Here is a 25392-nt window from a genome sequence, read left to right as displayed (position 1 = left end):
CTCAATATCTATATCTCCTATCTCATGATCATCCTCCTCTCTTGTATCACGGTCATCATCACGTCCATGGCCATGATCATCCTTCATACGCTCCATATTAGTAAATGTACTATACATCACTTTGGAACGTGGCATAATAGGTATGACATGCCACCATCTATTATTATCCACCATTGGTTGATAGACAACCTAATTCAAACACAAATACAATCATGTTACTTTTCTTGCATCAAATATTTAAAAGCGAGTATTTTTATGTGTGTGCACAGTACCTGTTCACATTGTTGCGGTAGTACTAGTGTGTCCTTCCTACTTTGCCAAAACTTTGTGGAGTCAATAGTTACAAAGCCACTTGCATGGCGTTTGATTGTTGCACTAGGGCCTCTTTCCACCACATCCTTAAACCATTACATCCAAAACATACACAAAGAAGCGTCGAAAGTCAAGCATAATGATATCTTGGATTATGCCACAATAATCATCCATGGCTCCATTGGCTCCCTCAATCTTGTGTGTTTCTCTTATCATCAATCCGTTGTGTTCGAAAATGCTTGCCCTCACACCATATAGCATTGAACATAGTGCACTACACCAAGAAAAAATCAATTAAATAAGTAATCTAAATTATAAAAAGCTCCTAACTTATGCATAACATTCTATATACCGACCTTGCTCATGCATCCCCTAGCATACTCCCATTCTTCCATTGTGATATGCATCCCCTCGTCTTTCTTTGCTTTCTCCATTTCATCAAGTAGCCAATCCACATGAATATCCTTTGGAAGTGCTCTTAGATGCTGAGGGTATGGCACACGAGTTCCGTGGTGTGTACGAAAGAGGGCCCTTTCTTCTTGTCTTCTTGCCTTTGCATCCTCGTATCTTGTCACCCATCTTTTCATCACATCACTATTAAGCACGCAAAAGAGGTTGATACTATTATGCAACTCCATGTCTATTACTTTGTTGCGTCCTTTTCCTTGAGGCACAATAGAGGTCATCCTTAGGTCTTCATCATCTCTCTATAGTCGTGGGAGAGAGCTATCCACATCAACAAGAAACTCAGAAATATATACAAGTGACTCTTGTACCAACCAACCCTCGGCCATGCTACCTTCCAGTCTTGCATTTTGTCTCACGAAGCTCTTCAAGGTCTTCATGAAGCGCTCGAGGAAGAACAACCATCATGCATGTATAGTACCGCATATAGCAATCTCATCCACCAAATGTATTATGAGATGTAGTTGGCTTGTGAGAATAGAACGTGGAAATGTCTCCTCCACTAAACAAACCGCCTCCACTGACATAACTCGAGCATTCTCAAGCATGGTGGGATCTATTTCCTTTGAGCTCACATACCTCACAAGCTCGCCCATCTTGTAAATACAATCTTTCACGTCCTTTGATGCACTACGTGAAATGCTAGTAGGTAGTATGAACTGAACCCGCGAGGAGGTGGTTGATTAGTTGCTTATAGCTATTCACTCACAAATTTGAAAGGAAAAAGATATTATGCATATAAAATACTTACTTGGAGCATCTTGTGCCAATCATGAGATTTCAAGCCATATAATTGCTCTACACCTCTTTTCTTGCTCTTTGTAAAGGCTCCCTTCAAACACCTCATGCATCCAGTGGGAGTACGAATTGTAGTAATAGCGCGCTTCACCGTCGCCATCTCTAGCTTTGATAACATCCACGGTGCACGAGGTAAAAAAACACGCCCATTTGGTCTCTCTTGAGGCCAAGCTTCACGCATCCTCCCTGTGGTACGTAGATCCTCCCTTATGCCTGCCGAATCTCGTGTCCCATTCAAATGCTCCCAAATGGTAGATGCCACATTCTTGAAGATATGCATGGGATCAAGCAAGTGATTGATCTTGAGGTGGGACCAATATGGTAAACGATAAAAGATGGAGTATCTAAACAAAGTAAAGTGTTAGCGTGCAATCTTTACTTTCAACCAATATAGCCAATCTTTACTTCCAGCCAATAGTTACAAACCCTTACCGGCTCATGCCAAGTGGTGGAGGAGTCGTGGAACCGTCCCAAATTCTCATCCAATCTCCCGCGGTGAGTGATTGTGGAAGGACTTCATTCCAAGGGGCAACATATTTAGGATGATCAGGTGGGAGAAATCGATGGTGATTCTCATAGATGACCTTATTCAATGCGTCTTCCCGTGAGGCAACTAGCGAAGGACCACAAACAGGACATGCATGGTAACCCAATGTAGTGAGACCTGAACAATAGATGCAATTAAGAGTGGAAGGTGGGTTTAGGGTGCCACGTCCTTTGCCTATTCATAATTAAAAAATGCAATGCTTACCTGAACACTCGCCATAGCCTGGGAAGTCATGCATCATCCACATCAAGACTGCTTTGCAGTTGAAGTCTCGTGACGAGGGAGGCCTGCTCACATCATGCACCTCGATACCTCTCCAAAGTATCTCTAGCTCATCAATCAAAGGCTCCAAATAAACATCAGGGTTTTTGACTTTATGTTTCCCTGGAATTAGAAGGGACAGCATGACATGTCCTTTCTTAATAGCCATAGAGGGTGGAAGATTGTAATTCACCAATACCACTGGCCATACACTGTAAGACGTGCTTTTGAGACCAAATGGGTTCACACCGTCCATACCCAATCCAAGTCTCAAGCTCCTAGGTTCTTCCTTGAAGCTTGGCCATGTGTCTTCAATATGCTTCCACGCAGGAGAGTCCGCGGGAGTTCTCCACTTGCCATCGGTTGATCGATGGGAGGAATGCCATGACATGAGCTCTGCAATAGATTTGCACTTGAACATATGTTGGATGCGAGGGATTATGGTAAAATGTCGCAATACCTTACGAGGCACATCCAAGGTTTTGAGATCTGCTCTATATCTTGCCTCTCCACAAGTAGGACACTCTCTTGCATCCTTATGTAGTCCACGAAACAAAACGCAATCGTTGACACATGCATGGATGCGCTTGTAATCTAATCCTCCAAGAGAGGTCACATGTTGCCTTGCCATATCTCTTGAGGTCAGTAATTTATTCTCCCTTGGAAGCATTTTACACAATAGCCTGCACGTGAAGACCATAAATGAGGAAAAGCATTCGAGTAATTGACCCACTAGCATAATTCACCATGTTTGCAAAATCGACTTTAAAGCTTACTTGAGTAATGCATTCAAACTTGCATTGCTCCATCCATAGATGGTTTGCAAGTTTAGTAACTCAAGGGAGGCACGTAGAACAGAGAATGTGCACCCCTCAAACAGTGGAGTCGATGCTGCGGTAAAAAGATCATCCTGCTCCATGCTATTATCCCTCCCTTGATGGACATATAAATCCCACACCATATCATCAAACACCTCCTCCTCCACGGCTTCATGAGGTAATGGCGGAGGGCTACTATCACCATCACTCCATGCATCCGTAACGGTCCCTCCTGAAGATCCCACCTCATATCGCCGACGCTTCGCCTCCTCACGACGGGCATAGGGTAACATGTGCGGGTGTGGCACTGCATCCTGTATCAAATTAAAACGGGATCATAACTCAAACATATGAACACCCATAGGTATCTCAATCAACCTTAACTTACAAACCCTTACCCTGTTTACAGTCACATCCCATTCTCCATACTTTGAGATATGATTGAGTGTAATCCTGCGTGCACGATACATGTTTCCTCGACATCGATCACACAGACATTTGATTTTTTGCTCCAACCACATTTCGCGATGGTGGATACGGAGGGATTCATCCTCACTGGAGCTACTTGTTGAAGATGGAGACATCCTACAAACAAACAACCCACCAAATTTGCTCTCCTTCAAATGTTTAATTTAAACTCTGTGTTGCGTCTATCGCTGCGTCTACAGTCGCGTCTAACATCACGTCTAACGACGCGTCTAAACGCGTGTCTACTCTGTGTATTTAGATGCGCCTATAGACACGCTAGTAGACGCGACTATAGACGCGGCTTTTAAACCTGCTTTTCGGCACACCGCTCGCTTTGCTTTTCTTTACATTACTTAAACTTCGCGCGCGGCTTCCTTCCTTCTTTATTAGCAGAACCATAGATTCGAAGCTTAAGAGAGAGCCTCCCATACTTACTTCCAAGCTTTCACTCAAGAGAAAGGGACCGTACCTACACTTACTTCTAAGCTTAAAGGAGAGGAGGACGAACAAGGAGAAGAAGCAAGTTTGAAAAAGAAAGAAGAACCTTCCATACCTTTATCCAAGTAAGTCTTTTTGCAGTTGATCTTGTTTGGAAGTTTGCTCTCTCCAGTTTTGTACTTTCTTGTATCCAGGAAGCGCAGGATCTAGGTATGAGTGTCACATTTTTGTGTCGAGCGCAACGTCCTTTTCGACTTTTTAGAAATCTCATCTATTGGAGCGCGTCTATAGGCGCGTCTCAGGGTGCGTCTAAAAGCGCATCTACAGGCGCGTCTAACCGCGCGTCTGGCTTGTTGCAGACACACACAGATGCGTCTATAGACGCTCTATTAGACACTCTGTTAGACGCTCTGTTAAACGCTCTGTTAGACGCTCTATTAAACGCTCTGTTAGACGCTCTGTTAGACGCATTTATAGACGCGCAAATCAGACGGGGTCTATAGACGCGCTCTGACAGTAAGCCTTTCTTTTCTTCCCCTTTCTTCTTAGCTCATCAGTAATAGATTTTTTTTCTTTTTTCCAGTTCAACATGTGGCCAGGAAGCGCTTCTCGCTCACCTGATCCCCGGGAATCTATTTGGAAGGACTTATATAACCTTTTAGGGCACCCTCCTAGTCCTGCGGAGTTATACGGGTACATGACAGGTACTCTAAACACTCCCCAGGAGTCAGCACTATAGACTCCAAGCCACCCCACACCGCCTGAGATCACCCCAGCGGAGTCAGCACAACCGTCTTATGCCCCTTCTTATGCCCCTTCCCCCATACCGTCTTATGCCCCTTCCCCCATGCCGTCTTATGCCCCTTCTGCCATCCCGTCTTATGCCCGTTCCCCCATGCCGTCACGAGGTCCTTCTGTCTCGGCGAGCCGTCGACGTACTCCCCAGCCGTCGAGACTCGGTTCTCCAGCTACGAGTGGTCAACGTAGTCCCGTGAAGTCCCCAGCTACGAGTGGCCAGCGTACGAGCTCGACACGACAGGGTAGCAGGCATAGTAGCAGGGAGAGTGGTGGGGGATGCATGGCACAGTGCTTTGGGCCATGTGGCGGTGAGGAGGATGATGATTCAGATGATTTAGACGTGCCTCTGGGTGATGGTACGATTTATTATGACATCACTCAGACAGGAGGCATCTTGATGGATGCGCGGGGGAAGGACATCATGGCCTTCATGCGCTCTGTAATTGCTACACAATTACAAAGATTGCTTTATCCACTATAAAGACCACCCAAAGAGGTTGGCTGATGAGACCCTCGCTACTGTTCGCTCTAGGTATCCTAACCCCCCCAATCGCCAGTTCACAGATAAATGGGGGAAGTCAAAGATTGTTACGATACTTAGCAATAAAAGATCTTCGCTTAAGAGGCAGGCACTAGCGGAGCTTGCCAGGCTTGAGGCAGGTCAACCACCAAGGGGCCCGCCCCACACCGCTCACAAGCGTGAGTGGAAGAAGGCAATGAAGTCAGCGAGGGAGGACCCCAGTCTGCAGCACGTGGAGGCACGGAGGATCCAGATGGAGGAATATGGAAGCGCGCATTTTGGAGCAGGGGGTGTTGAATCATGGGAGGCCCAATTTGTAAGTATCGATCTCAAATTATATTGCTTATGTAGTTTATTAGGAGGTTGGTTGTTTCTTTGTACTAATCCCTCCACAAAGTGTGTCGCGGTCATGCAGCTTGAGATCGTGGGCAGATACCCTACTCCAGTGGAGACAGCCTACCACCGCCACCATCGCAGAGGAGATACATGGAGGCACTTCTATGATGACGGGTTGATTACTAAGGAGCAGTATACCCGAGCTACTGGAGCGGCCCCCCAGGTATTTGAAAGTAATTAAATAATGCCAAAATTATAAGTTTGATTTTTCATACATTGATATATGTTGTCCCTTGTTTACAGGCCCATGCACAAGACGACGAGGAAGACGAGGAAGGAGGCGCAGAAGGGAGCGCAGAAGGGAGCGTGGAAGGCAGCGAGGATTAGTCATAGAAGTAGTGCTAGCTACTCTTTTTTGTACTTAAAGCCACTGGCTTGGCTTCGTGCCTCTTGTATATAGACTCCTCTTATTTTTTGTACTTGAAGCCACATGATGTGGCTTAGCTTCGTGCTATATGTATATACAAGCACTTTTTGAGCTTTCAATTTTATTGCGTTTTGGAGTTGTAATATTTTATTTGGAATTGTAATTAAAATGCGGTTGGCTGTAAGAATTGAATTACAGAATATGGATATGGGATTCTTGTAACTATATAGCATACACAACATACACAGTATTCTGTAAAAAAATTTTTTTTTTTTAAGCGCGTTTATCCGTGCGTTTAAAAACGCGTTTATATTTGCGTCTGTCTGTTCGACTTGCGTCTATATGTGCGTCTATAAACGCGTATATAAGCGCGTCTATTTATGCGTCTAACTGCGCGTCTATACGCGCGTGGGTCTGATATATAGACGTGCAATTAGATGCGGGTCTCCAGACGTGCAAATAGATGCGCAAATAGACGCGCCCGTAAGTTTTTTATTTTGTTCATGAAACGCGTCTGTGCGCGCGTCTATGGGTGCTTTGCCTTGTTGTGTTCAAGAAATAAACCCAACAATTTCTACACATAGTCAGATCTATGAATGTGACACAAATAGTATGCTATTAATTCTTTTGGTCTAGACATAGCAGCAAATTGCTAGGTGCAGCAACACCTTAGTTGTGTTTTTGCCAAAGCTGGCTTTGACTTGTTTGCCAAAACTATTAATATGTTTCACATATCTTTCTAAGAACTTGTGTTAACTTTGAGATTATAGTGATTTTTGAGTCATTTTATAGACATCTAAAGTACAATTTCCATATTATTATAAGTTTGTGCCATAACTCTAAAAGTGGCAAGTGCTCTATGTACCAAGCTAACATTACAGGTATAGATTTAAACTAATGCCATTGTTTTCAAAAAGTTTGCCTTTTTTTTTGCAATTCCAATTAGTTTGGATTTGTCTCTCATTATGCATTCATCTCTCAAAGATGGCTATTTTGTTCTTCTCTATAGTTTGTTCAATTAATGCGAGGTCTTGTTAAGCTTTGGGAACATAAAGAACATCATGATCTTGCTTGAAAATTGACCCCAACCAAGGCACTCACAATGGGGTATTTACCAATGCAGCCCCAAATATTGGCCACTTCTTTATTCAAGGAAGTAACACACCTTGGGACATATACCAAGGTTACCAATCAACTTGATTGGTGGAAAAATGCTTTGCACCCGTGATATATGCTCATCCAATGGTTAAAGCTTTGACATAACTTTTTAGCATTATCACCAAGATAGATTGTGTGTCTTTGACTTTCAATTCTAGCCCTCCTCTAGAACATCTTGGTGGTGAATGGAGTGTAAGAGATGGTGATCTACTTACCCAAGCACATTCCTCATGTGGAACGTGTTTCGGGGACAGAGTTGCCACCTAGGTTTATTTTAGAAGTGGGAAGCATAAGGGGCAGCCATGCAAGATTTTTTGGAATGTATTTGTAATTTTTGCACCTAACGTTGATAGAAACAAAGGAATTCAAGAGTGCACAAGTGCATGTGGGTGTTGCCTCCTAACATAATACTAATTTTTTGATGCAAAGAGAAAGCCAACGATTTTTTTTAAGTGTGTGGGGCTATTAAGGGATAGATTTAGCCTAAAGGTGAAAGCCTTGTAGAACGATCTTCATGAAAAGCACCCCAACTCGCTTATTTTTTTTTTTTTAATACATGTGGAAATTTGCAAAGGAGAATCAAATTAGCATTGCCTCTAATAAGGTAATGCTAACAAACATCAACATAGATTAATCCCCAACCATCCATCTCCTTTCCATAGATCCTTAAGGCGATTGCACACCAAGCACGTAAACATGTGGTCCGTACGGGTGCACATGAACGTGGTTGCCACATGGTATGTGGTCATTTGTGGCGCACAAAGGGGAGTGCCCATAAAGTTGGGGCCCTCCCCAAGCATTGTTGATATAAACAAAGGGGGTGCTTGCCAATAGGAAGACATCCTTGTGTGGGCCACCCTGCATACTTCTTAGACTTTCACCTCCTAGTTTTTAATCTTAGAGAGCATCTCGTGGTGCCAAATCCGACGTTCCACAATTGTAGATTAGTATGAATTGTAGTTTGCAACATTTGCATCATCGTCTTAGGAGCTTGCACTCACATCTAAGAAATTGAAGAGCCAAACAAAACATGGAGCTTCAACTCAAACTTAGCTGCTATTGAGACAAAGAGTTTGTTTCATCCCCATGCTCATTCTGGTCTTCCAAGCTAAAAACTCTCAGACGTTAAGCTATGCATGGGGAGAATGCGCTCTTACGTCCGCTTGGTGACATTGCCCACTGCTATACTCGTGTGGGGTCTAATGTTCATGTACAGAAAGTCTACAAACTACAAACAATGAACGTGCAACATTTTCGTTTTCATGTGTAAAATATATTTTCTCAATTTTGTAAAATCTGCAAAATTTTAGGCACTTTGATTATATTTTAACATTAAAAAACTACATATTCTCGATAAAAACCTTTGAGATTGTGAAACTACATATTATATTTTAGCCTTAAAAGACTACATATTCTAGATAAAAACCTTTGAAATTGTGAAAACCCAAAGTTGTGTGGTTGGATGAGAAAGAAAAAATGTTTGTGTGAAGAGTGATGAGTTAGGGTAGTGAGGAAGGGGAGCCATGCACGTAGTGACCACGCTCTCTTGATGTATATTGCCACCCGAGCATCCAGCTATAAATTAAACTATAATACTAACGAGATGCCCTACGTTTTCGCCACCTTCTCTCATATCGTCGTTCTTTATAAAGCTCGTCTTCTTCTTCCACCACCTCGCACGCTCCCCCTTCCGCCCACCATGTTCCCCCCCTCGTTTTGCTTCCTCATCGCCTTCCTCAGTTTCTTCCTCTCTCCTGCTTTCTCCTCCCCCGTTGCCTCCCGTTTCACTGATAATTTCTATGCCGGTTGGAGCCCCAACCATGTCTGGCTCTCCAACCACGGTACCATTGCAAATTTCAAACTCGATAATACTTCAGGTTCGTACTTGTTCATCCATCTGTAGCAACACATGCATCCCGTTCCTAAATCGGAGTGCTTTTACTTCGTCTCACGCATTTTGTCGATATTCGGCAACAGGTAGCGGCTTCCGGTCTTTCCACAACTATCTCCACGGATATGTCAGCATGAAGATCCGGCTAGTTCGCGGTAACTCCGCGGGCGTTGTGGTTGCATATTATGTAAGGCGAAGATCGCATCTTCTACACAGTCGAAACTGTCGATTGCTGGGGCATTGCTCGTTCCGAAGCTCTGACTTCTGTGATGACTGGCCTTCTCTGATGTGTAGATGACTTCCCTGAGGAATAATACGTGGGACGAAGTAGATTTTGAATTCCTCGGTAATGTCACGGGACAGCCTTGGATCTTGCAAACAAACATTTTCACAAATGGGACAGGAGGCCGGGAACATCGAATCTCTCTGTGGTTTGATCCCACGGTGGTATTCCATACATATTCGATACTCTGGAACTCGCATCAAATCGTGTAAGGCAACTTTCCCCTCCCCGCAAATACGAAACGAGCTATAAGAATGCGACTAGCCCCGTCATGTGCTTCAGGCACGCTCCTCTCGCATCCTGAGAGTCGTGACGATGTTACGATTCGTCCAGAGTTCGACCTGCATCTTCTCCCGCAACTTCTGATCGCCTTGGATTATATTTGGCAGGTGGTACGTAGATAAGGTCCCGATTAGAGTATACAGGAATGTGCCCGCCACGGCTGCTACTTATCCATCACACCAGCCGATGTGGGTGTATAGCAGCATATGGGACGGGGATACCTGGGCAACCGATGGAGGATTGGTAAAGTTAAATTGGACGTATGCACCCTTCATTGCATCGTACAGCAAATTTCTCATCGATGCCTGCAAATGGCAAGATCCACAGCCGGCCTGTATGCTGAACACGACAGGTTACTGGTGGGATGAACCACAGTATTGGACGCTAAATGCGTGGGAGAGAAAAAAATATAGCTATGTGAGACACAGGTACACGGTGTATGATTACTGCACAGATACGAAACGCTATCCAGTAAAGCCACCCGACTGTGCGGTACCTCCATGGGATTCACGATTGCAACTAGCATAAAATCTGACGATCGCATGAGCAAGGGGTAGCAGTTATAGTTTTGTCGAAGGTGATACCCAGACTCAGTGTCGCTGATTTGGGCGATCACTCAAAGAGGGGAGCTCGCCTTGATCATTTATAAAAGCAGAATCTCTCCCAATCTTCCTCTCAAAATAAGCATCACAAAAACACTGGAGAAAAGTCGATCTGCAGATATCTCCCTCTCTGTTCCACTGAATAAAGCATTACATTCATTCTTTCGCAGGTTTCATAGATCTGCCAATCAAGCTTCCTTTCAATGTGTGTTAGGCTAAAGCATTTGCTCCAACCTATTATGCTCGTTCGATATCTTTATCCCATTTGGTTCATGATGCCTGTCCTTTGTATGGGTATATAATTTTATAACATCGTCTTTGCAGCCTATTCAATCCACAAGCGCTCAGTTCTTGAAAGCTGCCCTTTGAGCAGTTTCTCGAAATCGTCCACCTTTCTACAAGGGGTGTACATCTACCCTTTCTACAAGTGGTGTACATCTACCCTTATGTCATGTTTTTCAAGTCTCTTTTGGTGTGTATAACTTATCAACATTGCTTTCTCTTGTCCTCTCCAAACAAATTCCCCAGGTCCCAAGGGAAGGCAAACATACCTCTCTAAGAGTTCAAGAGGGTGTATTCCCCCTTGTATGACCCCCAAGGACACCAACCTTCAATGCTTCCATAGTAGTTTTTGCAAGAAGCTTTTGTTATGCTATTTTAACTTTAACAAGTCATTCCACTTCCATTTGTATGCATTGTATTATACACTAATTGTCCTGATAATAAAATTTGAAATTCTTTTTGTACAAAATTATTTATTTTGGCTAGGGTTTTAGCAAAATTTATCATAGTTGAGTAAATTTATCATTAAGAGTGTGAATTTTGACAAACAATAGTGTGGATATACCATTTCAACATGAATATCAAATAAGGAATAGTACCATCAACAAGTAGTAAATTCTCAAAAACAAGTGTTAGTAATATGTATATCAATGGTTTTAAATTCCAAATTACTTATTATTAATAATTGTGTATTTATTGATAGTACAGTACTACACATCCATCTTTTTTCGACGCTGATGTTTTGCACTGCATGCACTAAAACAACAACTTCCGCGTGGGTTTGCCTTCGATATTAGCATCGATATATGCTGATACTAAAATTAGGGTCAATATATACCGACGGTACCTTAAAGTCAATATATACCAACCTTTATACTAAAGGCTATACTGATAAAAATACCATTGATAATAACGACACTGATATAACTTTTGTATAACCACTAAATTATAGAATGAATAAGACCCCAAATAATTTTTTACTACAAGTTTGGTCATTTGAAAGATAAAAAATATAAGAGTATCTACACCAAGTTTGAGATCAAAATACTCATGTATTCATGGTGAACTCATTATACAAATGTACATAATGCCACTATAAAAGTGAAAGGGCCAAAGATAAGAAGCCTTGTCAATGACAAAAGAACCAATCAGCTAGATTTACATTAATGGCTTCATCTTGAGCCAAGTCCCACATCCAAAATAATTCTAGTATCTCTAACTCTATAGTCAATTGATCACCTATATCATCATAGTCTATTGTGCATTTACCTAAGACTTTATCCTCTAATTCACCTCCTTCAATAATAGTAGGTGATACATGATCCCCATCTTCTTCCCTAATGTCGTGATCTCTACCTTCCTCCATTATGATGTCATTATATGCACTTTCTTCTTGGCACATATCATGATATTTATCTTCTTCCCTAGATCGAGTGGGATCAACTGGATCATTGGCGACATCTTCGTATCCACATATCCTATCTTCAAAAGTGTGTTTACTTCAAGGAGCAACTTGGACAATATACCAACATCTTGGGTTAGAACGATCCAGATGAAAGACCACCTATGTTCAAGATGCAAATTAGATGCCATCAATTATATTAATTTATGCTTAATTATATATGAACATGTACCAATGCTTTAAAAACGAAGGCATTAGCTTAATCAATTCATTAGTACGTACCTATTCACAATGCTCGAGAGGAACAACCAGTGATGAAAACATGACCTAGAAGCCAGTTAACTTCGTTGCATCGAGAAGAGTTTTATCTTCAAGAGGAGACTTTTGGATTTTAAGGAGGGGAAAGAAGGTACGGAAATCTTTCCAAAAAAGATGGGAGAGGCTTTTTAAAAGGGGAGTAAGGTCCAAGTTTAGGGAGAGACAGACAGCGTGGAAGGTTTGGATGAGTGCTTCAAAACCGACATGTGGATCTAAGGGTGTGATAGGAATGTGATTGAGGCCATAACGAATGTGGGAGTGGAGAAAGGGATGATCAAAGAAGCTAGGGTCAGAGGTACAAATATGAAGTTTGTTATCAAAGGATTTGAGAAAGGGTTTAAACCTTTTGAGAGAAGTGCAAAGACAATATGAGGTTAAGTTTTCTACAAAGAAGGTAAGTTTAGGCTTGTAGAGAAGGGATCTAAGGGGATCAAGAGGTGTATATTTCCAACTAAAAGCAAAAGTGTCAAAGGTCTGAACAATGTCTAAAAGGGAATTGAAATGTAAAAGTAGAGTATTTCTATAAAGGGACTTGGGAGGGATTTTAGTTAGAATTTTGTTAGCGTACACAGAACATCAAAATATTTTAGATTCTTTTGAACAAGAGACAACTACCTGCCACCATCCAACAAGCAAAATAGTGAGAACCAGTTTTGACTTTGGTTGGGAAGATAGGTGTCATCAACACCCCTCCCTTGTTATTAGAGTCACAATAAAAATAGATGCTTTTTCCCATACACTTATCAAGCTTAAGTAGCAAAGATAATGATCCTTTGTATTGAAATAAATGATGGGGGGAGAGAAAGAAAGTGATGGGGGGAGAGAGAGAAAGGGTTTAACTGAAAGGAAGTTTAATGAAATAGGGTGGTTTTAAAGGTTTAAGAAAGGAGGAAGAGATCTTAAATAAATGTAAGCAAAGAGGGAGAAAAAATTTGAGAGAATAAAAAGCAAGGAGTTTTCAGTTCTAAATAGAGTGGGGTAATATAAAATAGAGAGGGGGAATTTTATATAAAGAAAGAAGGGGGAGATAGTTGTAATTATATGCAGAGAGAAAATTAAAAAAGGAGAGGAGGGAAGGTTAATAGCAAGGGGTAAGAAACAATAAATAGAAGGGGGAATATAGACACAAATATTTAGAAGGGGAAAAAATTTACAAAAGGGGGGACTTTAGAGGTCGTTGTGGACTACACCTATAGATTAAATATATAAAGAAATAAAGGGGAGGGGGGGGGGGAGGGGCATTTTTTCTAATTTAGTAAAAGAGAACACACAAAGTAGAAACTGAAGGGGGGGGGCGTTGTAACTTAGAAAATTAAAATGAGATTAAAATAAGGAAGAGAACACGTGAAAAAAAGAGGGTTAGAGTCAGTAAAGAAGAAAAGAGGACCTGTGAGTCCATTGAGGTGACTAGGCGAGGTTCGGACTCGGGAGAGAGACATAGGAGGAACGTTGCAGTCGAGGTAAATAGTAGGTATAGTGATTGGGAGAATGACGGATGGGGGTAGACAGCAGCCAGAGCCGCATCTATAACAGCAGCAACATAAGGTCCAAATTAAAGGTCTCATGGTCTTGAGGTCCTTAAGTCCAATTTACGAGGTTCCTGCGGTAAAATAATGACCAAAGGCTTTCATATGGAAGGCACGAGCCTCCACTTGTAACTTCAAGCTACTGCACTGGCTCAAGGTCATAGGGCCAAGTGGATGTGTGCTACGAATGTCCAGTCTATACCTCCACTTCCCATAGAACCATCGCTCTTGGTTTTAGGTACCCAATTAAAAGGTACGAAAGTGTAGGCATGTGCTCATGGCTTTAAATAGTCATTGTTTATGGCACTGTAGCCTGTAGTATCTAGGCATCTAGGCCACCCCGATTGTTCCACTACGCGGCAGTGCGGCCAGTACTATGCATTGTGCAGCTTACTGTTTTAGTCCACGTCCTTCTTTAATGCCTCGAAAATTGCAAGGAAATAGGATTCACGTGAGTCGCGACCCACTACTCCATTCCCCCATGCACTTAAGCCTATGTCTTAGACACCATGCCATGGCTCCTCCACCCAACTATTTATAATGCTTACTATGGAAGAGTAGGTGGTATTTATAGAGGTGTCCTCTTCATAGATGAAGGGTCACCCAAGAAATGAAGGGTCACTTTGCCTTTTCATTACCCATTCCTTTGCCCTAAAAATTAAGGGTCTCTTGCTAATTTCTCATATCCCATAACCCATGTGCACACATTCTTATTTTTTAATCTATATGCAAGGGTTGATTATATGTTATTGATCAATTAGCTACCCTTTGTGGTTGAGTGACTTTAGCACAAATTCTTTTTTCCTGCCACAAAATAAAGGGCCATTTTCTTCAATTTTCTTGTGCCTTTTCAAATTCCTTATCCCCAAAAATTAATGATCACTGGTTAATTTCAAATATCCCACCATTTTCGTGCATATTTTTATTCCTTAATCAATAAGCAAAGGTCAATTATATGTTATTAACCAAATAGCAACCTTTTATGGTCATGTGCTATATGCCATGAATCTCATGAGGTTACTTTAATGCTTTTGGCCCCATTTTTTTATGACTAATTAAATGTCATGTACAAAAATATATTTTTTGGAACTGGCTAGATAAAAGGGAATCATTCTTTGACCAAATCAATCAACGAGCTTTATGAGTCGTTAAGTGCAATGCAAAAAGATGGTGTATAAGGAACATCAACTCTAGACCATGATTGTCAAGAAATGACGTGTGTGTGTGTGTGTGTGTGTGTGTGTGTGTGTGTGTGTGTGTGTGTGTGTGTACCCACCCTTTTCCCATGGTGGACACACCACCATAATTGGAGTGATGGTAGACATCCCAATATGGGAAGTTCCTACCATTCTCCACAACCATATAAAGTTCTTCATATAGAATCATACCTTCAAGGAGTTCAACCATTTGTGGTACTTTAAAAAGCATGCCAAGAAACTCTGAGGACATTAGAAAATGTCAAACTAGGTGTAATAATTTTTACTTTTTGAAACCATTGTTGGTCATAAAACTGACCATTTCTAAAATAGCCTTAACAGCATTGGCATTACTGTTGCATAAGTAGGGAATAGGAAAGATTTGGGAAAGGATCATTTTGTATGCTTGGCCAATAGGTCTATTAGATTGAAAGTGGATAAATCTGCATATAGGAAAAGGAAGTGCTTTTGTTTTATCAAACTTATCCATTGTAAAGCTACCATCTCCCATAATTTCAATAGAGAGATTCATAAAATTTGTGAATAGAGTTATTACTGTATCTACCATCCAAATGGATTTATGAATGGTTTCCTTAATCTCAATGATAGGTAGCAGGGATAAATCCAAAAAGGATTATTTGGATCTTTGATAGCATGTGGATGAAGAAAATCCTTTATACAAATGTTGGTAATACTCAGAATATCATCAATGTATCTAAACATATGTTTAAAGAGTGGTAACAAGTCGATTCTGCCAAGCCTTATAAGACTTAAAATGAAATAAGACTTATACTAGAAGAAATATAAATTGCACTATAATGGGGAGCACGAAAAACCCATTGGAATCCTTTTAACCTGTTTCCAAACTCTATCCCCACATTGTACAAAACAATGAGTGATAAGGCATGTTTGTAATAAGATTAATTTGTCGTCGTCTAGGCAAATAGAACCATGTGTATTTATCTCAAATTTTGACGAGTTTGGTTTACCCCATGTCCCTTGTGACTCATTAAAATGTGTCAAGATGAATGGGTGCCTAGCTTTTTGCTTTAAAGGTTAGAGTAACTACTTTAGCAAGTATGGTAACTAATCCATCCTCCCCATCTAGAGGTAAAGATTCATAGCATTTAGCTATGTCTGCACAAAAGACAGAGTTCATCTTTGTTGGTAGGTTAAGAGAAACCTCAAATATAGAGTTGATTATTCATACTAATGAAGTATCTGCCTTTAAAAAGGTTTTAGCAATCAAGGTTTTGTTATGTGCCCATTCCCTCAAAACATTTAATAAAAGTGTATAAATTCTCATAAGAAGTTTGGCAAGGAAAGAATAGATGCAATTATGAGCATTGGTAATCCATCTATGAGATCCTTTGTGTGGTTTAAATATTGAACACAAGAAAGGTAGATTATCATAAGATGGTGTCACACTAGCTAAAAGGTGAATTAAATCCTTAAAGAGTTTAGAGGCAACTTAGTGCACTCAAATACCATAGTATTAGCACATTTTTCTAATCTTGAAATGTACAAATGTGATTTTATCCATTCAATTTCATCCAAAACATCCTTGTTGTCTAACCAAAATTCGTATTTTTTGGATTTTGTAATATTGAAAGTTTTAAGTTGGTCAGCACACTTCTTTAAGAAAGATGACATAGCTGATTGTTTATTAACCAGGTTGCATTTAGCCATTAAATCCATCCAAAAACTACTGAGGGACTTAATGGCTAGAGAAAAATGACAAGGCTTACAAGGGAAATGATTCAAGCCCTTGTAAATTGTTTGTCTAATAATGTTATTTCGAAAGATTTTAATATCTAACGTTTGAACATGTGATCCCATTTCCCATCCAATTCTACATTAAATGTTTTAAATCGTTTAGAAGAAGAGCATTTACACTTATCTTTCTCTTTTTTCCATTAAAAAGTAAGATGCAGTGACCACTGTTAAGCTCTGGATAGCTCCTGCATCTAGTAAGAAACCCTCTCGTGAACCATCTGACTAGATGGCATCCCAATATCCAACCCTGTCAAAATCACAATACCCCCCTGATGTGGCACTGCCATCCCGTATCAGGAACCCACCAAAATCTCTGAGACACACTAGTATCGTCCATGAGTAAATCCAGTGAGTTATCAAGTTGTGAGACACACCAGTATTGTCAATGTGTACATCCAATGAGTTATCAAGTGGTGAGAGACATCAATATTGTCCATGTGTACTTCCAGTGCGTTATCAAGTTGTGAGTTCCACTAATGGCCAAGCCCTCGTCGATCAGATAAACGACCATCCAGCTCTTCCCCTCATGCTTCGAAAAGCTGGAAAACATCAAGGGTACCATCCACAAACTAGCACAATCTACACTCCTTCCAAAGATATGCTATGGTGGATCCCTATGGCCGCTCGTCGTAGATCCCCTCCACCATGAATCCATTCCGAAACTCTGAAATTACATCCAAGTGCCTCGAGAACCAAGCTCCTGATGAGCTCTTCCTAGATTGAGCCCGAGCCATCCATGGTCGCCACAGCACCCTCTGCTTGCCAATGGTTTTTTAGTTTTAAATACCAAGTCCTTTACTAGACTACCACATACACCTCCAGTGTCATGCATCTCGGCCTTCATGAAGGTAGCCTCCTGATCAGCTAGCTACCTATTTCAGCGATTTGGTCTCCTCAAAGATCTCAAAACCCCAAAGACCTCATCACCAACTATCACACAATAGGCGCTAAATACTTCTACCACCTCCCACACCCTATCTGGAAGGTCTTTCCCTCCATTCTCCTATAATTGGATAACACCGTGACAAACATGTGCCCAAAACAGTCTACTAAAAACACCGATAAGTTATAGAGAACTCTACCACAAAGACCACCTCCACACCTCCTTTAGAGACCAAGAACTCTCATGGGGGCATGGCTAGCCATGTAGCCTCTACTGGGATTTGGGCCCAATGTAACTTACTATCACAATAAGCAAAGCACATTACTGAAGTTGCCCATTATTCACAAAAGTTCATCCAACTTATCACACATATAACTCTAAACTCGTGAAACAGTCCACGGACCCATGGGAACATGCTCCTGTTAGAAATGACAACAAAGGATACCCATAGGCAGAAGATTGATAGAATAGCCAAAAATTCACACATAAGTGTTTGACTACGGGATCCAAAGCTTCTTTTCTTTGTTACTCAATATACATATGTGCAAGCCACTAAATAGACAATGCTCCAACAGAGATATAGAGCCAACAAAACATATTTTCGTCCAAAAGGACAATATACAAAAGGGGTCCAGAGTCCCACCAAATCGTGGTCCTCTATCCTTACCAAAAGGTGTTATCCTACTACCTTTGTGGCAATCCTAGATCCCTAAGCCTGTGTGCTCCTCGTAGAGCTTCTATAGACTTTAGTCACCATGCCTTGATCCATGCACCTTGCTGTCCTGAATGTCAACCTAGTTGTGTAGCCCCTACTTGAGCTATGTCTGCAACTCCTCTTGGTCCTCCTTGTTGGGTGTAGGAAGCAATGGAACGGGAGTGGAGTGCAGGAAGCAAACAAGAAGATGGAGCAAAGCATAGAATTGCTCAAATGGATAAGAGGAAAATACAAAGGGTAGCCTATATGACCCCCAAGTCAACCATATGGTTGACCAAAGAAGTCAACTCATAGAGTTGACTCAAAAAAGGAGCCAAGTGTAAAGTATGTCAAAATGCCCCGCGATAAAGCTTTCGTGAAAAGATCTGCCAAGTTGTCCTCGGTGGGAACATAGGACAACTGGATGTCTCCACCAAACAGTCGCTCTCAAACATAGTGAGTGGACTTCAATATGCTTTGTGCATGCACGAAACACTGGGTTTCTAGCAACCGCCAAAGTATTCTGGCTATCAATATAGATCATTGTAAAGTTGGGCTGAATGATATCAAGATCTGCAAGTAACTTGCGAAGCCAAACGCATTCTACTGTAGTTGTGAAAGCTGCTCTGTACTTAGCTTCACAACTAGATGTGGCAATTGTAGGCTGCTTCTTGCTGAACCAAGAGATGCATGAAGCTCCAAGCATAAAACAATTGCCGTTGTGTGACACCCTAGTGTCATAACATCCTGCCCAGTCACTGTCCGTGAATGCATGCAAAACAAGTGGGGCCTCTGAACCATAGAGTAAACCCAAATGTTGTGTAGCCTTTTAAGTATCGAACTTCACTGCTTGCCAATGCTACGTACTAGGCTTGTGCATGCACTTGCTAAGCTGGGAAATGGCATACTGAAGATCGGGCCGGGCATGACCAAAGTATATGAAGCGAATAACAACCTTTTGATAAAGGGATGCATCAAATGGCCGACTTCTATCCTCGGAGAACAAACAAAAGCCATGCTCCAATGAAGTAGAAACTGGCTTGCAATCCTCGAACTGAAAGCGATTAAGGAGCTGTCCAATATACTTGGACTAACTTATCATTATACCCCCTCAACATATGCAAACTGTATGCCCAAATAATAGTGCAACCAACCCATATGTCATGGCAAAAGACTGTCGTAAATCAACCTTGAAATCTGTAATTTGTTCCATATTTGGCCCAATGATAAGCATGTCATCCACATATAAACTCAGAATTAAAATTTCTGATGCACTCTTTCGAACACAAAGAGTGGCCTCGGTTTCGCACAACACTCTGCACTGGCTACTCTAGATCTATGGACGACTGAAAGAGAGGCAACAATGTATCAAAGACATCTAAGGAATCAACAGTAGGCTGTTTTTTGCATTCCAACCAAGGTAAAGGCACATATTCAACGAATACAACATCCCCATTGACAATGACCTTGCCCATGTTGGGCTGATACAACCTATATCCCTTGCTCTCTACGCTATAACCAATTAATATGCATTTTACAACTTTGTCTTCAAGCTTGTGCCTCAGCTGAGATGGCACATGAGCAAAAGCCAATGACTCGAACATCTGCATATGAGAAATTTCAAGTTTGCAACCATGCCATGCCTCGTTAAGGTGCGATAGTCTTCAATGCTTTTGTGGGTGCCCGATTGAGCACATAGTTGGAGCACATGACAACATCCAACTTGGCAAAGACTTCCCTTTGAGCATGCACCTGCACATTTTCATCTCTGCCCAATTTTTCCTCTCTGTCAACCCGTTCTACTGCGGAGTATAAGGCACTGTACATTGATGAATAATACCCCAAGCTGCCAAAGAATTCACGAGACATGTCTTCTCCCCTCCGCCAATGTGTACAGTAAGGAGCTTGTTCCCTGATTCATTTTCAGCCACGGCAAGCCAATGTCTGAAGCATGGAAACACATCTGATTTGGCCTTCGTGCCATATATCCAAGAAAGTCTAAAGGTAGCCCCCAAGAGATGCTGTCTGCATCGGCCCGCACACATCACTCAAGGTAAAGCTTCTTGGATGCACCAACTGTCTCATCCTTTGGAAATGAGAAACGGTGCATTTTGCCCAACAAGCATCCCTCACAAACATGTTTAACCAATGCATGCATGGGTGCGAGAGTAACCACCATGTTTTGTGAATGCATTTTAACCAAGCTTCTGTAGTTGAGGTGACCCAACCTCGCATGCCATAAGTGGGAATATGAAATTACAGATTCAGCCCCCAAATTTGCCTCTATAGCAGCCTGTTTGTCATAAACATCAAGATAATATAGCCCAAAAGAAAGTGACCCATTAACTACTATGTCATCGTACCGGTTGTCATACACGACACATCGATAACCATCAAAGAGAACCTGAAAGCCATTCAAGAATATGGTTGCAATGGAGACGAGGTTCTTCTTGATATCTGGGACAAACAAAACGTCCATGAGCGTGATCGTATCACTTGAAACTGAAGTGACCTCGACCTGGCTAATCCCTTTCACGGGATATGATGCATTGTTGGCACATGTCACTATGCCAACATGTGGAGCAGCCCCCAATGTCTGAAAGAGTGATCTGCAAGAAGTGATGTGCTTGGAAGCACCACTGTCGAAGCACCAATCTGACTTAGAATATAAGACAGACAAGGCTGTAGCATGCTTCTCGGGATCGTAGTGGCATGTCACTGTGAAAGCCCACTCATGGTGAGCAATGTTTGCTACCACATGACCATGATCTCGGGCAGCAGCAGTAGTAGGGACAACAAGTCCCTTTTGCTGCTTTTTCTTTTCAAAAGCGATCGACTTGCGACATTCAGAAATGTCATGTCCTAGCTTCCAGCAATAATTACAACGTTTGCTGTTTTTCTTCTTTCCATCAGACGGGGCAGAATTAGATAAGTGTCCAGCAGTAGATGAGCCTCCAGAAGGCTTGGGTTTGCTGTTATTTTGCCAATTCTTTCCCTTATTTTTGTGATTAGCGACAAAAGCCTGATTTGCAATTTGAGAGGCAGCATGATTTGTGCAACTCTGCTCTTCCTGCAGCAGAAGGGAAACAAGCTGGAAGCCCTAGACCTGCTGTCCCCCACCATCTGTAAAGAATCTGTAAAAGCCATGGTCCACTACTCTATGTCGAACATGAACACGGTTACACTACTGTTTGGATGCCTTACCTCAATGCTCTCATGCCAAACACAACAGGCATGAATAGGAAAGCATCTTAAATTAGCACGGTATAGCTCTTTTTTTACTTTGACGCTTCCTCCTCAGGCTGGTCTTCATCCTCCTTTTCTACATCTTCTTGCTCCCACCATATGAAGAGTTGTTTCCCTCTGAAGCATCAATGTCAACCTTGCTTTTGCCTCACTTACACTTCCCTTTGAGCCTGCTCTTGCCCAAAGCCACGAAGGCCTTGTCATTATCTACATCTCCGTCAAACAGCTTTTTTGAGCCTTATCTTGCAGCAAATACAACCACAATCTCTTCAAAGGTGAGCAGCTTTATAATCATAGCCCCCATCTCCTAGCAGCTTTTGACCTCTGTGTTGTTGCCACTGCAGTAAACAAGTCATGAAGCTCATTGAAGCATGTTCAATAAGAGTATTTGGAAATACTTCAGCATCCACCTTCTAGCCATCTGCAGTAAGCTAGTCCTAACTAGCTTCACCTGACTAAGAACACCATCCTCATGGTTAACAATTGACTCTGAAGGTTAAATATCCTTGTAAAGTTGTTGGTCCCATACTTAGCTTCAAAGGTCATGCTGTCATTCTAATCATCATGGGCAATGTCTCGGCCTCCTTGTCCTCCCACTATTCAACCTTTGTCGGGTCTGCAATTGCTAAAATCTTGCCCATGTCAGCCTTGGGCGTTAGCTACAAGTAGGTGAAGATCAAGAAAGGACGGTACACTCTCATAAGGGCAGGCTGAGTAGTTGAAATGAACCCACGATATAAGATTGAATGTAGCGTACCATCCTTGCATAGGCCATGAGGGCTTGTGATCTATCACACACTTTGCAACATACACAAAAGATGCTATCTATCAAGAAACACTCCCATCAACAGGTACGTGCTCAAAACCCAGACACTACAAACAATCACCATCAACAGGTGCATTCCTAATTATCAACAAGAAGACATAGTCATCATCTTCCTCCTCAACGCTGATAAGGCCACCGTTGATAATGCTTGAGCTGTAGCCTTCTGGTCTTCAATTGCCAAGCACGGTCAATTTTAATTTCATTCTCTTTCTTTAATTCCTCACCATACTTGTGCTTCCAATGCTTCTTTACTGTGTGACCTTTCTTCCACAACAAGAGCATGTTAACGGTGAGCTTACTTTAGAGTGCTATTTCCAGCCTATGCTTGCTCGGTTTGGAATCAGTTGCCTGCACCAAACCTTATACACCTTTGTAAGACTAGAATAAGTCCAATCATACAAATTTAGATTATTATTTCAAAAAATTTTAAACAACAATCTTCCTATCTGACCGTGTCGTTGTGCATAGGTGATGGACTTGCAAGTATAATAGGTTTCAAGTATACTCTTGACCATCTTTACACTGTACATTTCCTGCTTCAGCATGCTTCTTTTTGGCACGAAACAGCTTCTCCAATTGAACGATCTAGTTGGACAAGCCTTGAGCGATATGGCAGGAGGTGAGTGTTGAATTACAATCAGAGCCTGAGAAGGCTGGGCACTCAGCATCGATGGAGCCAGCAGAGGGAACGCCAGCGGTATTGGTTGAGATCTCCAACAGAAGAAACTTTCCTCCTGGCAGTTGAACACACTTTTGTTGCTTTTAGTGGCCAGTAACCTCTGGCAAGAAGAAACAACCTGCTAACACTCAGGGTCTCGAGAAGCAAATAATGAGAAAACACTTGGATTGCTGGGTCGGCTTTGGGTAAAAACAGTTGTGGACGGTTGGAGATTGGATCGCTCAAGAGCTCTCAAGTTGGAACCCTCAAGACCTCTCTGGTTTAATCTGATACTGACTGAAGGAGTATATAGCCTCGAAGATTTGCTATAGTGACTGGTCTATGAGAGAGAGCAGCTACAACTCACTACACTCGCAATCAAGAGGAGACACATACTAACAATGAGAAAAGATATGCTCATCACTAACATACAGAATGAAAGCAATAGCGATTAACATAGTCAAGAAAGGAGGACTGCAGACTCTCATGAGGCCGAGGGAGAGATGAGTAGTCAAAAAGAACCCAAGAGATGAGATATTCGTTAGCATAAGTTCCTTAATAGGCCATCAAGGTTGATGTTCATCCACACGCTTGGCAACTTGCATGGCCACCTTGTCTAGAATAGATCTACTACTAACCTCATAGCATTACATCATTGGCTAATATATTAAGATCAACCACAAATTACATTGGTCTTCACCACCATCCAGTTACATCTAGTTTGTATAGTCACTAAACATCGTCAAGATCTTTAGTCTGCACTTGACCTGCTTTAGGGCATAGGTCAAGACAAACCAATGGGCAACCTTTCACCTCACTTTGTATAGATTTCTTTTTCTTGTCAAGGTAGGAATGGAGATACAAGTAAACAGCCCAAGCGATAACTCACAAGGACTAGAGATATGGATAAAACCACCCAAACAGCCTTTTTGGAAGGAACCAAATTCCTCGAAGAACTGAAGACGTACCCGCATTAGCGAAGAGCCTACAACTTGGTCAGGGAAGGATAGTTGAAAAAAAAGACACAAGCTGCAGAGGAACTATGAGCTATGGAAATCCATATAGGCTGTTAAAATACTTATCAATGGCACTTTTCAAAAGCATTAACCACCAGATTCTGCACCACAAAGTTCGTTTGCATTTGGAGCAAAATATTTTAAAAGACTAAATTGAACCTGACTCATGTGCTATAGACTTTCCCTTAAAAGCATGAAAAGCTCATGTGATAAAAAACCAACACAGTAAGGATGCGACACCATTCACATTTGGAAGAAACTTCTACCACAAAACCTCCGAATCCTGACATGCGGTCGGTTTTGGAGGGACTAACAAAAGCCTCCCAGCGATAGATCCTTGAGCAGCCCTTAGTCAGGAATAACCCTCAACAATTTCTTCTGCTTCTTGGACATCTTCTTCAACGTCTTAGGGTTAGAAATCTTTTCATACTTAGTGCCCGTCCTCAGCTGGTTCTCTTTCTTTCGCTTCTCCCTCTCCTCCTTTCGTTTGCGCTTGTTGATTTTGTTCTGTCGAATCTCCTCCTTGAGCTCGGTAATGCGCTCCTTGTAGGCCTTCTTAATCTCTTTCTGCACAGAGCGCTGCTCAAAAGTGGACCTCTTGTGGCTCACTTTCATGGAAGAAGTGCGGGTAAGCTTGGGCTGCTTCCACTTACGGCCAGAGACCTTACCAGCCATGACTCCATCGAAAGTGGGGCGGCCAAAGGAGGGGCGATCTTCGCCGAGGGCAGCAATGGCTGGGCGTTTAGAGGAGGGAAGCTCCTCCACATCCATGGAGTGGTGAGCGTGATCATCGAGGGATGGGCGCTTGCGCTTGTTGTGCTGACCACCTAAGCCCTCGTCGAGGCTTCGAAAATCGAGATGGGAAGCCATGGACAGTCCGGACACGATGGTGATGCCAAACTCCGAAGGAAGAAGAAATGCGGCGCGCCTTCTTACACAGCTCGTTCAAAGATTAGCAGGGAGTACCTATCTACACTAGGATGTTTTGCATTAATTCATTAGTCTAGGGGGCTATGAGAGAAAAAATTGCATTAGTCCACGGGGAGGGCCGGTGGAGAGAAAAATTGGGGAGATGCCACGTGTCCCTGCGCCTCAAGAAATCTCAAGAACCGCCATGGATGGATACATATTTCAATTCTCCTCACCTCGACCCAAATGCTCAAGC

General features: G+C 42.1%; 2 protein-coding genes across 2 annotated transcripts; one reads left to right on the top strand and one right to left on the bottom strand.

Annotated features, from left to right (window-relative positions):
- The first annotated feature begins 8949 nt into the window (after nt 1-8949).
- LOC147900044 (putative xyloglucan endotransglucosylase/hydrolase protein 8) lies at nt 8950-10330 on the top strand. Its single transcript, XM_087376567.1, has 4 exons — nt 8950-9223; nt 9324-9424; nt 9532-9728; nt 9910-10330. The coding sequence occupies exons 1-4, from the start codon at nt 8950-8952 to the stop codon at nt 10328-10330; spliced, it is 993 nt and encodes a 330-aa protein (XP_087232693.1).
- A 13965-nt stretch (nt 10331-24295) lies between these two features.
- LOC147900043 (coiled-coil protein) lies at nt 24296-25188 on the bottom strand. The gene has a single exon (XM_087377266.1). The coding sequence runs from the start codon at nt 25095-25097 to the stop codon at nt 24576-24578; it is 522 nt and encodes a 173-aa protein (XP_087233392.1). The 5' UTR covers nt 25098-25188; the 3' UTR covers nt 24296-24575.
- Between the last annotated feature and the right edge of the window lie 204 nt (nt 25189-25392).

Source organism: Dipteris shenzhenensis, chromosome 7 (assembly GCF_047967505.1).
Source record: "Dipteris shenzhenensis isolate YYH24624 ecotype China chromosome 7, Dip_SZ_1.0, whole genome shotgun sequence".
Classification (NCBI taxonomy): Eukaryota; Viridiplantae; Streptophyta; class Polypodiopsida; order Gleicheniales; family Dipteridaceae; genus Dipteris; species Dipteris shenzhenensis.
The sequence above is the reverse complement of the archived record's forward strand: the minus strand, read 5'-3'. Positions and strand labels throughout refer to the sequence as shown.

Bases quoted from the DNA above. Each gene is read 5' to 3' on its own strand.
- LOC147900044 (XM_087376567.1), top strand. From the start codon at position 8,950: ATGCCCTACGTTTTCGCCACCTTCTCTCATATCGTCGTTCTTTATAAA. The intron at 9,425-9,531 runs GTAAGGCGAAGA...TCTGATGTGTAG, and splicing joins GCGTTGTGGTTGCATATTAT to ATGACTTCCCTGAGGAATAA. The intron at 9,729-9,909 runs GTAAGGCAACTT...TATATTTGGCAG, and splicing joins TGGAACTCGCATCAAATCGT to GTGGTACGTAGATAAGGTCC.
- LOC147900043 (XM_087377266.1), bottom strand. From the start codon at position 25,097: ATGGCTTCCCATCTCGATTTTCGAAGCCTCGACGAGGGCTTAGGTGGT.